This window comes from Macrotis lagotis, chromosome 7 (genome assembly GCF_037893015.1).
Source record: "Macrotis lagotis isolate mMagLag1 chromosome 7, bilby.v1.9.chrom.fasta, whole genome shotgun sequence".
NCBI lineage: Eukaryota > Metazoa > Chordata > Mammalia > Peramelemorphia > Peramelidae > Macrotis > Macrotis lagotis.
Genome location: NC_133664.1, coordinates 192849210 through 192866899, shown reverse-complemented (window position 1 = coordinate 192866899; position 17690 = coordinate 192849210). Strand labels below are relative to the sequence as shown.

Here is a 17690-nt window from a genome sequence, read left to right as displayed (position 1 = left end):
TGTACAAATAATATTTTTATACCTTAATAAAATATTCTATTTTAAAAGTAAACAGAATACCCCTCCCCCCACAAAATATAGCCTTGCTTGAGTGATAAAGGGGAGAGAAAAAATTAAAATTAAAAAAATTAAAAAATAATAGTAATAATTGTAGGTATGGCAAATAAAATCTTTAAAAAAAAAGAAAACCCTCTTAAAGAAGATTGAAATTGAACTTAGTCTTAAAGGGAGCTAGGGAAGTCAAGTGGAGATAAGGAGGAAGACCATTCCAGGCAGGAGAGACCATCCCCTTTGAAAAGGCATGGAGATGAACATAATTACAAAACAACTCTCATACACACAAAAAAACCCCAACATATCTAAACAATTTGAAAAATATTAATTATTCATGGGAAGACTGAGCTAATATAAAAAATGACAATTCCACCTAAATGAATCCTCATTCAGTGCTATATCAAACTATCAAAAATATTTTATAGAACTACAAAAAATAATAACAAAATTCATCTAGAAGAACAAGAGGTAAAGAATCTAAGGGAATCAATGAAAAAAATTGAAGGAATTTTAACTATACCAGATCTCAAATTGTATAATTGGTAATAATCAAAGCAATCTGATCCTGGTTAAGAAATAGAGTGGTACAAGAGCCTTTATTGCAAATTTTTAATGTTTTATGAATTACTGCATTATGATTTTAGTATTATTAGGGAAAAAATGATTATATCATGAGATTCACATGCCTTTTTAAAATCCTAAATCCCTTCCTTGGAAGCAGGAGATGTTAAAGCTTCCACTGAATTAATTACTATGACTAGGGCCACCATCCTCAGGCAGACTTAAATTTCTATCCCCTCTATTTGTACCCTGACTGGTGGAACAAATAAAAAAAAGCCCACATTTGAATGCCTGGGCCCTTATAGGTTTTTTTAAGTTACATCTGCCAACATGTATCAGTTGTAAATACTATTTTAATAAGTTACATGAAATTGAAAAAAATAAATAGAGTGGTGGATTAGTAAAATAGATTTGGCATGCAATTCATTGTCACATATGACCATAGTAATTCAGTGTTTGATAAATTCAAGGACCCCAACTTGGGGTCCCAAAATTAACTAATAGACAAAAACTGCTAGGTAAATTGGAAAACAGTATGACAGAAACTAGGTATAGACCAGCATTTCAAACTTTATACAAAAATAAGGTCAAATAGGTAAATAATTTAAACATAAAGGGTGATACCAGGAGCAAATTGGGGATGCATAGAATAGTTGACCTATCAGATCTATACAGATAAAGGAAGAATTTAGGACCAAACAAGGAATAGAGAGCATTATGAAATGTAAAGTGAATAACTGTGATTGTGTTAAAATAAAAAGATTTTGCACAAATAGAACCAATGATATTAAAAAATTAGAAGAAAAACAAAAAAAAATGAGGGGAAAGTTTTACAGCAAGTATCTCTGATAAAGATCTCATTTCTCAAATACATAGAGAACTGAGTCAAGTTTATAAAAATCCAAGTCATTCCCTGATTGATAAAATATCAAAGGATATAACAGGAAGTTTCCAGACAAAAAAATCAAAACTATCTGTAGTCCTATGGAAAAATACTCTAAATTACTATTGAGTAGAAAAATGCAAAGTAAAACAACCCTAAATCTGTGAGATTGCCTAATATGACAGAAAAGAAAAATAACAAAAGTTGGAGGGGATGTGAAGGGGAAACAAAGTGGAAAACTAGTACTTTGTTGGTGGAGTTGTGATTGATCCGACCATTGTGGAGAGCAATTTGGAACTATGTTCAAAGGGCTAGAAAACTGTGTAGCCCAAAGAGAATTTTTTAACATTTGAGTTTATTGAGAAGGGGATGAAATGGATTTATGCTTTAGGACAATTTTGTCATCTGTGTTGAGGATGAACTGAAATGGGGAGAGACTTGAGGAAGGAAGACTAACTAGTAGGCTATTATAATAGTCAAAATGTGAAGTGATTTGATTGTGTACAACGTGACTGTGTAAATGAAGAAAACAGATTGTATATTTTTGAAGTGAGTATAAGAAAAGAATGAAGTGGGGCTTCCAGGGTGGAACCAAGATGGTGGCATGAAGCTAGGAAGTTCCTAGAACTCTTCTTGAAAAAACTTTAAATGAAGCCTCTACAAAGACCTTAAAGCTACAGATCCCACCAAAAAAAAAGAGTGAAACAGGTTTTCAACTCAAGATATCATAGAACTTAGTAAATGTGTGTCTCACTTGGGTAAGTGAGGAGAGTATAGTCCAATGTAAGCAGAAGAGCTGGAAAGTCAACAGTAGGCACAACTCATGTCAGACCTCAGCAGGCCAGCAGTGGGGGTACCAGCTCTTGCTTGGAAGACAAAGGTTGAACCCTGGGAATGTGGACTGTTGCTGGGTTGAGCCACCTGAATGCAGAGAACAAACCTTCATAAGCAACATCATAGGCAAGTGGAAAACCAGCAACCAGATTCTGACCCCAGCACACAAAGTTTCAGATGATACTCTGTAGGTCCCAGGATCAAAGAACAACTATCAAAATGAGCAAAAAAACAAAAAGAGTGCTCACCACAGATAGCTACTATTCTGATAGGGATAATAAAAAAAAAGCCATCTCAGAAAAGGAAAGCAGTAACAAAATATCTTTATGTGAAGCCTCAAAAGAGATTATGAATTGATCTCAAATTCTAAAAGATCTCTTGAAAGAGCTCAAAAAATATTTTAAAAACTAAAGAAGAGAAGGAAAAGAAAAATGGAGAAAAGAAACAAGAGCTATGCTGGAGAATTATGAAAAATTGACTAAAGAAACTAACTGCTTTAAAAGTAAAATTGAGGGGTGGCTAGGTGGTGCAGTGGAAAGAGCACTGGCCCTGGAGTCAGGAGTACCTGAATTCAAATCCGGCCTCAGACACTTAATAATTACCTAACTGTGTGGCCTTGGGCAAGCCACTTAACCCCACTTGCCTTGCAAAAACCTAAAAAAATAAAAGTAAAATTGATAACATAAAAAAGGTAAACTACTTTTTTAAAAGCTAAAATAGAAATTAGAAAAAGAATGCAACTCTTAAAACATTGAAATTGACCAACTGGAAAAGGAAAACAACTCATTTAAAAGTAAAATAAAGCAATTGAAAAAGAAAGGTAGCCAAATTAAATAAAACCTTAAAAATTAGAATTGGACAAATGGAAACTAACAGCTCTATGAGATACTAAGATTCCATCTAACAAAACTAAAAGGCTGAAAAAAATAGAAGAAAATGTAAAGTACCTCTCAGGAAAGTGACTGATCTGGAAAATAGATCCAGAAAGAGAATTTACAAATTATTGGTGTTCCTGTAATCTATGATCAAAAAAAAAGAGCCTAGACAATGTCTTTCAGGAAATTATCATGGAAAACTTCCCTAATATCTTAGAACAAGAAGTCAAAATCATCCCTGAAAGAATCCACTGATCACTTCCAGAACGATATCCCAGAATAAAAATTCCAAGGAATATTGTAGGCAAATCTCAGAATTCTCAGCTAAAGGAGAAAATATTGCAAGCAACCAAATAAAAATCAATCTAAATACCAAGAAACCACCATTACTCAAGACTTATCAGTTTCAAAATTAAAAGATTATAGATCCTAGAATATGATATACCAGAGGATTTTGGATTACAAGCTTCAACTACCATGCAAAATTCAGCATATATGAATTTTCTTTTTTTTTTAGATTTTTCAAGGCAATGGGGTTGAGTGGCTTGCCCAAGGCCACACAGCTAGGTAATTATTAAGTATCTGAGGCCGGATTTGAACTCAGGGACTCCTGACTTCAGGGCTGGTTCTCTATCCACTGTGCCACCTAGCCTCCCTGAAAAGATGAATTTTCAACAAAATAAAGGAAATTCAAATTTATCTGATGAAAAGACTAGAAGATTTAATCTTCAAAGACTCAAGAAATGTGTAAAAAAAGTAAACAGAGAAGGAAAGATTATTCAATTACATTAAACTGTATACATTCCTATATTGGAAGACTCTTGTAACTCTTGAGAACTGTATTCCTCTTAGATTAGTTAAAAGAAAAGCATACTTAAAGGATATGGGTAAAGATTGATCATGAAAATTATCTTGCTTTAGTATGAGCATTGAATATAGTTAGAGGGTGTGTACTTAGAGGTTTGGGAATAAAAGGATCTTGAAATGATTTTTGCTTTACATGATACTTCAGCTCATGAGAGTTGTATTTCTATTGGTACAATGGGATGGAGTATACTTAAAGTATCTGTAGAAATAGATTATGAAATGATTTTGCTTTATATGACAATTCAGCTATAGTTGAAGGAAATGTACTAAGAGGGGGTGAGTATGTAAAATGGATCATAAAGTGATTTTACTTTACATTATATCTTATCTCATAAGGATTATATTTCTATAGAGAGTTCTTGGAAAGAGGATGTGGTATAAAATGATTATAATTTGATGATGCTTCTGGCTCTTGAGATTGTATTTCTAATGGTACAATTGAAGGAGTGTATACAGAGACTGTGGGTACAAAGTGACTATAAAGTAATCAATCATCAATCAATCAGTGCAAGAGAAATAATCTTCTAACAGGACAGAGAAAAGGCTTATATCTTGTCAGAGGTTGTAGTTATAATAGATTTAAAAGATTAAAAGGATATGATTATACTAGTAGAAGGTAAGACATTAGAGGATAAATAACACCTCATGAAGGGTCACAAAGCAGTATAGTAGAGGAAAAGAAGGGATGGTGTGAGAACTCTCAATAAATCTGACCCAAAGAGGTAATTAAAAATTTATCTTATCCTACAGGGAAGTTGGAAGTCAAAGTGGAAAGAAAGGTGAAGAAGGGACTGATAAAAGGAAGGGTAAAAGTAAAGGTAAAGATAAAGATAAAGTAAAAAGTTTAATATAAAATTAAAAGGGAAGGGAAAGCACTGAAAGAAAGAAAGTTTGATCAACAGGCAGTGGTCAGAAGCAAAACATTGGTGAGGAGGGATAAGGGAAAAGGAAAGAGAAATATATATATATATATACATATATATATATATGTATATATATATACACACAAAGGATCAAAATATGTTTTGAATGTCATAAAGAGTTATAGAGAATAAGCAAACTGGCACCTTCATTCAGATAGATTATTGGTAGCAATTGTTGTCTTTCTACTCTGCAGACGAATTGACCTTCTTGATCATGGCAGCAGTAGCTTTTCTTTAGACTTGTGCTTAATTGTGCTTGCATTATCTTGTCAGTGTCCCTATAGGCAATTGTAGCAGCATCATTTTTTTTACTTGAAATCTGAGGTTTTCATTAAAAACTATGATGAAATTAATCTAAATCTTCTAATCAGAAAATGTTGTACAAAATATTTATAGTAGCTCTTTTTGTATTGCAAAGAATTGAAAATTGAGGGGATGCCCATCAATAAAGTATATCAATATTATAGAGAACTATTGTTCTATAAGAAATCAGCAGACTTTAGAAAATCAGGAACTGATGCTTAGTGAAGTGACCAGAACCAGGAGAACATCGTATACATTGACAGTGAAGTGATCAAACTATCATGGTTGCCATTCCTCTCAGCAGTTCAGTGATCAATGACTATCCCGAGAGACCTGTTACTGAAAATACCATGCATATCCAGAGAATTAACTATGCATTCCAAATGCAGAGCAAAGCATACTATGTTCACTTTTTAAAACTTCCATATTTTTTATTCCTCATGTTTTCTCCCTTAGTTCTAATTCTTCTTTCACAATATGGCTAATGTAGAAATATGTTAAACACAATTGTACATGTACTTTTATCAGACAGTTTACTGCCATGGGTAAGGAGTGGGAAGGGAGGTTGGTAGAAAAATTTTAGAACTCATAAACTTGCAAATGGATAAATGCTATGTATGTAATTGGAAGAATAAAAAAGAATGTAAAAGAAAAAAAAGGGGGGGAAGAAAAGAATGAAGTGATTCTAAGGTTCTCTCCTAGTACAGTTCTCCCTGTTTTGTCTCAAAGATTAGATAGCATGAGAGACTATCACATGGGTTTTTTTGGCTAAAATTTAATTATTAAATTCCAAAATTCCACTGCCGAGTCTAATTTCTATTTCAAAAAAAATAGAGCTAAGTATGATATGACTTGTGTTTGTTGGTACCATATTAAGCTTTTTGTGATCACTGTTGGCATTTCTGCATATCCATTAAATATTACCTTATGCTATATTTTAGAATGGTGGCAGATATTAAAGTCAAATTTATCATTCTCTCTCTCTCTCTCTCTCTCTCTCTCTCTCTCTCTCTCTCTCTCTCTCTCTCTCTCTCTCTCCCTCCCTCCCTCCCTCCCTCCCTCCCATTTTTGAAAGGGTGGAAATTTGCCCTACTTCGAAGTTGAAATTACTCTGTCATTATCCATGATCTTTTTGATGGTTCAACAATCACATCTGCTAATTCAGCATCACAGAATTTATACATCGGGGTAACTAGGTGCTTTCCTACTCTTTTTTAAATTTTTTTAACTTTTAAGTTTTTTGCAAGTCAATGGGGTTAAGTGGCTTACCCAAGGCCACACATCTATTTGAATCCACACAGGATTTGAACTCAGGTACTCCTGACTCCAAGGCCAGGGATCTATTTGCTGTGCCACCTAGCCACCCCCCCTACTCTTTTTTATCACAATTATCAATTGCTTTCTAACAATGTCTCCAATATATGTGTCAATTTCCTAAATATTATATATTATATGCTTATAAAATATTTGATTAAATGATATTTCCAATAAACTTTAACTTCATATGTTAACTGTTTTATTTATCTACAATCTTTTCAAATTCAGATAATAAAAATTATCCATTTCTTCTTGATCCATTTTTTTGATGAAATATTCTCTTTGGACATAGTTATGAAAATTATCTTATCTTGTTTTAATGTTGTAACTTTTTAGGTTTGGAATTCTCATGCATTTTTTAGTTTTTTGTTGTATTTGGTATAACATACTGATCTACAACCTTTTACCCCCAAATTGCTTTCCAATTTTCTCAGAAGTCATGTCAAAAAATAAATTCTTGCTTTAGTTCTTGCTTTCGTTTTTGTTTTTAGCACTGATTTGCTGAAATGGTGATGTCAAATTGCTCAATGTCATAAATGAATTATAGTTTAACCAATAGAAATGCTACTAAAGCAGATACTATCTTTACTTCTATCCCCTAAGAACCACCATTAAGTCTTTCCATCTGACTTGAAACAAAACTCCCACATTTGTTATCTTCCCCTATTGAAAAAGCGAATTTCATGAAAGCAAGCCATTTGCTTTTTTTATTCGTATCTGTATCGCCTATGCTTAGCACAATCCTTTGCACATAGAAAATAAATGCTTTTTCATTAACTCAGATCCGAAGTTGAATTGTGCCAATATAATAGAACTTCTAACTGATTTATAGATTTAGTGTTATACAATTCAAGCTACCAAAGATTAGACAAAAAAAATATTGAAATTCAAATTCAGCCAAAACAAAAAATGATCTAGAAATTTGAGGAAAATATTGGAAGAAAAAAGAAAAGAAATGAATAGTAAATAGTAATTTTATACCTCCTCTTTCTTAGATTCTATGCCTCTCTTAATGAAGCCCCAAAATGGCATTAGCTCCCTTAACTACAGTATCATACTGTTGACTCATATTGAAATTTCTACCTACCCCTCCCAGTTCATTTTTTAATACTGTACAATAAAACCTCATTAATCTTGACAAATTCAGGTGAATGACAGCATGAATTAATAAACATTTGAATCCCACAATATTTTGGACTGTTTATGTAACATTATTATTATGTTAAAGAAAAGTTAAATCTATAATTAATTTTATAAAACCTTCTGGTAATTATTTTGGTCAATAAATATATTACATCCTGATTGATTCAGGAGGAGATTTACAATGCTAAGAATTCCTGATTTAAAGTTCAAAAATCAGAGGGAAATTCTGTCAGAGAGAGGTCCTATGAGGGCTCAAGGACAGAGAAGTCAAGTGGATCAGAGATGAAAAAGGATAAGATAGATAACAAATGTGGAGAAAATGAGAAATGATGAAAGTTAAAAAGAAATGGGATAGAAGCACAACAGACAAAATGGTGATATACACTGCTGAAGGTAGGAGAGGAGAACTGAGATAAACGAAGAAAAATAAATTCATTAATAATACTGTACATACAAAACCAGGGAATGTTACATAAGATAGCTAAGATGTACTATCTGGTGAAATAAAATACAGTACCAACTATCCAATGAATCATTCAATCTTCACCACACCACTACAAGATAGACTTAAGATCTACTATGATTTCTATTATACAGACTAGAAAAATAAGATTCAGACCTAAGAAGCAAATTATTGAAAATCACACAGATGCAGAAATGAAGAATAGAATTTTATCTTGACTTATAGTCCTTCTTATTCTACCACACTACACTGTAAGAGACACAAAAACTATTTCTAAACCCCAAAGAAGAAAAACATACTAATGCACTCCTTGAAAAATATAATAAGAAAAATTCAGTATAAGATTTTGATGAGATCTCATCAATATTATGATGCTAAGGTTCTGAAAGGACAACGATTTTATCTGCTAATTCTGATTCTAAATACTCTTTTGAGAACTGCCATATTAGGCATACAATGAAATTAGTTTAACTAGGATATGTAATTTTTTTTGTAAATGGGTTTTAGAGAAGCAATTTTCTTGTCTAATGCTTAATGAAAATGTACTTTTTAAAAACAGGCAAGCAGAAAATCACAGAATTTTGGCATTTTAAGAGACATCTATCTTGAAAGAAAATCTACTCTGCAGCATACATGGTAAATGATCAATCATAGGTTGATTGAAGACTCCCATGGGAAAGACCATTACTTCCCAAGGTCAGTCATTCAATTTTATGGTTATCCTTATGATAAAGTTTCTCCTTACATGAAGTCTAATTTTATCTCTCTGCCACTTCTACCTATTGTTCTGAGTTTAGAAACAGACATCACTAGTACAAAGTGGGGATAGCATAATATAGTAATTTATATGAAAAAGATTATGAATTTAATGAACTTCAGATTCAGTATGAGTCAATAGTGTGATGTGGTCACTAATAATGCTAATAGAAAATTGGATTACATTATAAACATAATAATAAAGAGCTAATAATCCAACTGTACTCTGTTGGTCAGGTAGCATTTGGAAGAAGTGGTGAGTTCTGGGCACCATATTTTAGAACACAATCATAAGAGATAATGACTAATTTTATTGAATATTGAAAATTATATAAAAATCATTGGAAAGATCTTAATATTAAAATCCATAACAAATTTGTGAGTTTTTTTTAAAGGAACATAATTGTTCTGCAATGTATCTCACCTGAAAACTTTTGGCAAAACAGAAAAAATTAGTCTGTGTTAATTTAAAGAGAGTAAGATTGATGATTTTCAAATATGTTGATGTTCTAAATTTATAAAATAACTCCTTTAATGATTTTCAAAGATTTTTGATGTCTGGGAAGGGAGAAAGGGAGGTAATCCTTGATCAATTGATAATTCCATTATCCCCTTTATGAAATCACAACAAAGGCTCAAAGCAGCATAAATTTAGAACTAGAAGAGACTATGGAAGATATTGATTCCAACTCCTTTATTTTACTGATAAGAACCTGAGGCATAGATATTACATGGATTTTCCATGTAATCCTAACAGCCAGTGAAGTTTGTAAAGTAGAAATTGAATCTAGAGCCCCTTGACTCCAAGATTCAGAACTCTCTCCACTGTTCTACTCTGCTTCTCACATAGTCATTTTTTTCTTTCATTTAACATGACACAATCCACATAACTCTGCCATCATCTAATCCATATCCATCAAATGTGTCCACAAATACAGCATGAAGACTTTGTTGAGTAATTTGCTGAAATATAAATATACTGTCCAATCATTTTCAGTCATGTCTGATTCTTCATCAGACTCATTTGGGATTTTCTTGGCAAAGAAACAGGTTTGCCATATCCTTCTCCAGTTCCATTTATAGATGAAGAAACTGAGGCAAACAATGTTAAGCAAATTGCCCAGGGTCATACAACTATTAAGTACAATACTGGATTCAAACTCATATCCTCTAGACTTCTGAGTCAGCATTATATCCAGTGTGCCACCTAAATATGTCTATAATATTCCCCTAACCCATTAGTCTAAACATATCAATGCATCAAAGACCTTGATGAGAACTATGCCAACCCAATCCCCTCAATCAGTCTAATTATCTGATTTTTTAAAGAGAGACACCAGACTTCTCCATTCTTTTCTCAAGTTTTTCAGTGCAAATTATACTTCAGTCAAGCTAGACTAACACAGGCCTGCAGATATGCCCTATTCTCCTTCACTTCCAAGTTTTTGCTTTTGGTAACCTATATGTTTAAAAGGACTTCTCTTTTTGGCTACTGAATTCTTGTCTTCCTTTTAAAGTCAATGATCACCTCCTCCATAAAACTTTCCCTAGGGGGCGGCTAGGTGGCGGTTAGGTGACAGCTAGGTGGCAGCTAGGTGGTGTAGTGGATAAAGCACCAGCCTTGGAGTCAGGAGTACCTGAGTTCAAATCCGGTCTCAGATACTTAATAATTACTTAGCTGTGTGGCCTTGGACAAGCCACTTAACCCCATTTTCCTTGCAAAAAAAAAAAAAACTAAAAAAAAAAAAACATAAAACTTTCCCTGATTCTCCAAGTTGTTAATGGTTATTGAAGGCTCTGTCACTGATCATACAAAGCAATTTGCCTGTTTATTTCAATATTTCAATCCATAATGTCATCAGTTTGAATAATCTCCAATGCAGAAAGCAACAATCTATGTCCAATTAAAAGAGGAACAATAACTGTGACCAAAAGATATATCACTGTGGCCATCTTAGTAAAGAGCCTCTCCAGCTGGGTTAGGTTTGTCCACATTGGAAAGAAATAATACAGTCTTCCACTAGGCCCAATTTCCAGTTTGGTTGAAACTTCTAGAATTTTTACTCTACTAGCATATGAACTTTATTCAAACTTTTTCAGGTTTTTTAAAAAATAATTCTTTATCCATCTTATCTCTTTATTCATCTGTAAGGTTTAGGAGGGAAAGTGCCACATCTTATATAAATATTCAGTTGAACTCCCCAAGTTATTCAGACAACTTGAAAATAGTTTGAATTCTTCCGTCTCAAATTCCTACATAGTTAATTGCATGTTAAGGAACTCTCAAAGTAGGGGATCAAGGAGGTCTTCTAACCTAAACATTTTTAATTGAAGTAGTATAACATAATTTGTGATCCTCATCACCATTCAATGCAGCTTGGATTGTGTAGTACTAATCACTGAGTAGAAGATCACAGCACTATATTCTTTATAAAATAAATATATATGCATTTACTTTGGTAATTTAAAAGAAGCTTGTAATGAAGCTATATTATAAATGTACTACCACTCGGGCTTTTTGATGGGCTTTTTGACACTGATAATAGGAAAAAGTTATTTTATATTTGGGTATAATTTCATTCTGCAAAGAACATAATTCTTGAGCTATTAGTACCCAAGCACAGTGTCATCTGGCATTCTGTAGGTAACCACAGCTATAATATTATAAGGTGAAAGATTAGTGGAAAAATGTAGGAAGTTTATGTTCATTGCTCTGTCCTAAAAACTTTATATTCCAGAAAACAGCCTTATTCTGGTAAGTTGCAGAAAACTTTTTCTCTAGTAAATGGTAAAGGAATTCAGCAATGGTAGAAAGTCATCTTACACACACACACACACACACACACACACACACACACACACACACATATATATATATATTTTATATATATATATATATATATATATATATATATATATATATATATATATACCCTTTAAAAACTTGAAAATAGCTGTTATGTACTTCCCCCACCCATCCACAACTTTGAATCTTCTCCATGCTAGAGTCCAGGTTCCTTTAACCATCCAAATAGGTCATAGACTCAAGGCCTTCACCATCCTGTTTTTCCTGTTCTGATCAACTGCCAGTTTATCATTGATTTTCTTAATTGCATAGCACCCAAAACCGTGCACAATTCTCCAGCCATTTAATAAGGGCAGAGAATAATATAGGATGTCCCTATTTACAGAAGCTATACTCCTCTTAAAGTACTCCAATATCACATTAGCTATTTACAATGTCACATCATACCACTGATTCATATTAAGTTTAGAGTTGAGCTTACTCTAAAAACCCCCAGATAATTTTCAGAACTGTTATCTATCCATGTCTTCATCATCTTTTCCTTCCTTATGAAGTTTATTTTTTGTACCCAGTTGCAAGACAATGTAAAAACAAATGCAGTCATTCCTATTGAATTTCATCTTACTAGACATAGTCCAGTGTTAGTGTGTCCAGATTCTTTTAATTGCTGATTTTTCATACACTGTTAGCTAGCTTTGTGTCTTCTGCATTTTTGATGAGCTTAATTAACATCTATGTCTTTATACAAATAATTAATAAAGATATTAAATATAAGCCCAAGTATTGATTGCCTAGGAAATACACTAAAGATCTCTTACCACACTAACATTAAGCTATCAACATTTATTCCTTAAACCTGGCTATCCAACAAATTTTGAATTTATTTTATTGTGTCAGTCTAATCCCTTGCCCTCCATCATCTCCACAAGAATATCATGTTTTATCGAAAGATTTGCTAAAATCTAGGCAAATTAAATCCACAACATACCCTTCATCTAATTTAGCAATAAAAAAAAAGAATGAGGTTAGTTTGTTGTAACAAGTTCTTACTAAAATCATTCTGGTTCCTTTTCTAAATGTTAGTAACCATATCTTTAATAAGGTTTAGATCACTGACCATGTTGTATAATATTCCCTCCTTTTGAAAACAGACATATGTCCTTGAATTTCATGGTGCTTCTAAGTACGGGGAAAAAACTACCATGTAAAATTTAATATATATTTTAAAAATCTCTATAGTAGAGATTCATAGTCTCCTATCCAATTCTTCCTTTCTGTTTTATGTATATGAAAATTCTATGTTTGTTAATGTTTTTATAATTAAAAAATAATTTTTTAAAAGTCTATCATGAAATTTAAATTCAAACACTTTGAACTCTAATGATTTTCCATACATACTACCTATATATAACAGCATCATGCTCCCTACTCTAGCCACAATTCTCATTTTCTTGCCTGCAAAACACTTGGCTCTAACTCTGAAACATTGACTTCAGATAGGTAAACTTTCATCTCACCTTGACCAAAAGACTTTGGAGGAGTATTTGACCATCTCAATTCCCCATTCTTCTTTTTTAATCATCCCCCCCACCCCAGAATTTTAGTTCTTGAGGTCAATGATCTTATTTTTTTTGTATTTGTATACCCAGTTCTTTCTATAATAAATAATATACATATAATAAAAAAGTAAATAATAAATTACCCATCTAGCTAGCCAGCTACCTAGCTATCTTCTATCTGTCTCTCTATCTGTCCAGCATTGCATCAGATATCAATACATAAGCAAACCCTTCTAAAGTAATAAATAAAATTATGTAAATTTAAAATAAAATTAAAGCATTAGAATAAAAGCAAAGATACAGTAAATTGTAGCAGTTCTATTCAAAAAAGGGATCCCAATTAAGAGTAGAAAAAGAAATTAACCAAAAATCTAAATTTCAAAGAAATCCGTAGCATCCTAAAGTGTGTCGATTTCTCTTAAGAATTAAAAATGTGGGTCAGCTAGGTGGGGCAGTGGATAGGGCACCAGATCTGGAGTCAGAAGAAGTTGTTCAAATCTAGTCTCAGACAATAATCATCTAACTGTGTGACCTTAGGCAAGTCACTTAACCCCATTGCCTTAAAAAAAAATAAAAATGTATGCTTAAAATCATTCACCAGTCTTATATTTATCTACCATGTAGGATTGTTGACCAGTGGCCTGATCTTTCTCAGTAATGAGGATAAATTTTGTCTACCCAACATTCATCCCCCTTTTCATATGTTCCCTCCTGGATCATGTCTGAGAATAATGCCAAGTTCTCTCTTAAAAGTACTAACAGTTCTCTGAGTTCTGCTTCTTTGTAGGTGACAATCCATTTAGCTAAGGGCTTAGATGCCTAGATTTATTCATTAAGACTCTGCTCACCCAATAAGAAATAGTTTCTCACCCTATGGAAAAACACTATCTCTTGATACATATCACAATTGTATTTTGCTAAAATTCAGTTTAAATTCAATTAAATTGCTAAATTCCTTAGCCTTTTCTCTGACTTCATCCTTCTTGACCTCCTTGATTTTCTTTTTTTTCCTCCTGGATTTGCTTTCAATACTGTACTTGTTTCACCTCTTACCTATAATGACCATTCCTCAAATTTCAATACATTATCATTTCAAGTTCTGTCTCTAAACATGGACATACCCCAAAGTTCTATCCTGTGCCCTCTTCTCTACTACATACTCATTTAGTCATACCAACAGCTCTCATTAGCTAATTGAATATATCTGTATGAATATAATTCCTAGATCAGAAAATTCAATCCTTATCATTTTCCTGAGCTCTGTCCCCACATTTTCAGGTGGAAATACATAGGTATCTTAAGTTAATGCATCTCTCTCTCCACATAATTAGATTTTAGTGAAACAATGGGAAGTAACTCATAAAAAAGGGAAAGAATTTTCTGAAAAGACTAATATGTATACAAAGAGAACAGCCCAACTACATATAAGTGTGTATATGATAAGTGTGTATATGTACGTAGTTTCTAACATCTAGTACATAATAGACACACATCTACACACATATGTGTGTGAGTGAACAAACAATTAAAATTCCTTGCATTTGTGTATATTTCAGTTCCCTGTGCATCCACATAGGACCTCAGATATATATATATATATATATATATATATATATATATATATATATATAAATGTATTATATATATTTGCATGTATGGAATAGAAACACAAAGGTAACAAAATGACTACCAAAGTTCAGCATGAAACATAAGTAAAATAATCAGGAGTAATAAAGCCCAGAAATAACTTTGACTGATGAGAAAAATTAAGGACAGAAAAAGTAGGCAATTACAAAAACTATATTAGGATTAAGAAAAGGATTAAATATGGACAGAATCATTATTCAAGGATGATGGGATGGTGACAACTGACAATAAATAGAGAAGTATTGCTGCTCATTTTTATTTTCTTCCATTTTCCCTGCCAAAGAGAATAACCTTTTTGTTGAAAATGACAGAACAAAAAATAGATAAAATGGAGGTGCTAACATGAGATTTGTAAGGGGCACTAAGAAAGCACCCAGCTACCTATGACAAATTCTAGACACCTGACTCAGATGAACTAGATTCATGAGATTCAAAGTACTGATGAACCCCTTGATGTATGAAAATATAAAGGAAATAGAAGAGGACTGGAGAAGGACAAATGCTATTCTTGATTTTCAAATTAAAAATGAATAAGAGTAGAGGCTACAAACTACAGGAGAATGAATTTAATACTGTTTCCTAGAAAAAAAATTGAGAAAGGATTGTTAAAGAAATTGCTAATTAGTATATAAATAAGAAAGCAATGACTTTTTTTAAAAGGTCAAAATTGCCCCATCAAGAGAGGCCTTGCCAAACCAATCTTATGTCCCATTTTGATAGCATTATTTTAAAAAAATCATGGAAACTTAGTTTACCTAAATTTAATTAAATCTTTTGATAGCATATCTATTCTTATAGAAAATGTGGAGTAATTTGAAACAATTAAGATTAGAGGTCAATTTAACAAAAACTGTCTCATGTGCTTGGTCTTTTATGGGTTTCAACATTTTTATTAATAACTTGAATAGTGATATCTATAGCATGCATATGAAATTTAAAGGAGGCCTAAAATTAGGAAGAATAGCTAGCACAATGAACAACAGGATTTCAAAAAGAAAAAAGAAATCGACAAGCTACAACACTGGTTTGAATCTAATAAAATTAAATAGAAATAGATCAATATAAAGTTTTATATTTTGGTTCAAAAAACCAATTCCACAAAGACAAAATGGAGGACAATACTTATATAGATTTTTGTCTGAAAAATATCTGGAACTTTTAGGAGACCATATGTTAAATATCAGGCAACATAATGTGATATGGAGGCCAGGATAATTAACGTTACACTTTGATTGAAATAAAGAGGTAATAGTTTTCTCATGCTCTTCTCTGGTCTGACCATCCTTGGAGCATTGTGATTAATTAAAGGAAGTACAGTTTAAGAAGTTTCAGTGTCCAGAACAGGATGTATGAGCAAGCAGACAAGTATTGACTCTTCAACTATCCCTCCAACTAAACTCATGCTCCAAGAATAGGAATTCTCTGTCAAGCCTAAACACCTACCTTCTACCATCTCATATTAATCCATCTTCACTTCCAGTTACTGGCTTTATTTTGATTTTGACACTAGAGAATAATTAAAGTTAACATATTTTTTCATGGAACTCAATTCATATTCTGTATAACAATTCATACTTATATATAGCAATTACATGACTAATGACTAATAGCACTTTAAGATTCAAATTGCAGAGTTCTAGAGAACCTATCTTCAAGAACAATGATGAAACATATTCTAAACCAGAAGACATTACATCCTCAATTTTATGATCATCCAGCTTTAAGATTAATGAATTTTGTATTAAATCTTACAGATGACTAAATATGATATATAGATATAGATATAGATCATATTTTTGTTTGTCCAGAACCTACCCATTGTCAAAAATGAGCATTATTATGTACTTTGATTTCCAAAAGACTTTTCATTTATGTGCAACTTGTATAGGCACCAAAAACAGATCAATAACCCTCAGTTTACATTTACATTGGAAATCCCCTAAAAGAAAAATAAATATATCTTCCCACCTTAAAAATATATTTGACATGATTACCATCACACCGGATTTTTAGCTTTTCAAGTAATTTCATTGCTTTTTCTGTGCTAATTTTTCCAGCTTTAAAGTCCTCCTGAATAACAGATAAAAACCACGTATGGAGAAAAAACAAGTTAAGGAAAGTCTCATGATTAACACATTTAATATGTCAAGCCATTAGATATCTAAACTGTATGTTTGGTTTAGGAGAAGTTTAAAATATTTCTTTTAAATGGTGCTCTATATCTTGCTTAAAAGATACATATTACATGCTATAAGGGTTCAAATTGGGCCACTTTAATACAGATCATACCCCTAAAATAAGACCACTCTAAAATAAAATATATGTATGTATATATAGATATTATATATAATTATATATGTGCATGTATCTATACATGTGTATGTATAACACAAGTTTTTATAATAACACTGATATCTAAATAGCACATCATATAGGTCAGTCACTGTCTTTACAATTATTATTTCATTTGACCCCTACAACAACAACACAATTGCTATTATCAGCCCCATTTTACAGATGAGAAAACTAAGGCAAACTAAAGTTAAATGAACAGTCATTCAGCAATAGGAGTCTAAGACTGAATTTCAACTCAGAACTTCCTGATTTCAGGTTTGGCATTCTATCCACTGTGCCGCCTCACTTCCTTATGTGTATGCCATACATGTAAATGGGGAAACTAAGACCCTAAGGTCATATAG

General features: G+C 32.4%; 1 protein-coding gene across 6 annotated transcripts in view; it reads right to left on the bottom strand.

Moving 5' to 3' along the window:
* PLCZ1 (phospholipase C zeta 1) overlaps positions 1-17690 on the bottom strand; it is a 121592-nt gene that overhangs the window by 101731 nt on the left and 2171 nt on the right. For all 6 annotated transcript variants that reach the window (XR_012470162.1, XM_074194350.1, XM_074194351.1 and 3 more), the window contains exon 3: positions 16960-17083. Coding sequence is in view for 5 of the 6 variants with exons in the window: in XM_074194350.1 (XP_074050451.1) it covers positions 16960-17083 (124 nt within the window). In the remaining variant the exon portion in view is untranslated. The remainder of the gene's footprint in view (positions 1-16959; positions 17084-17690) is intronic.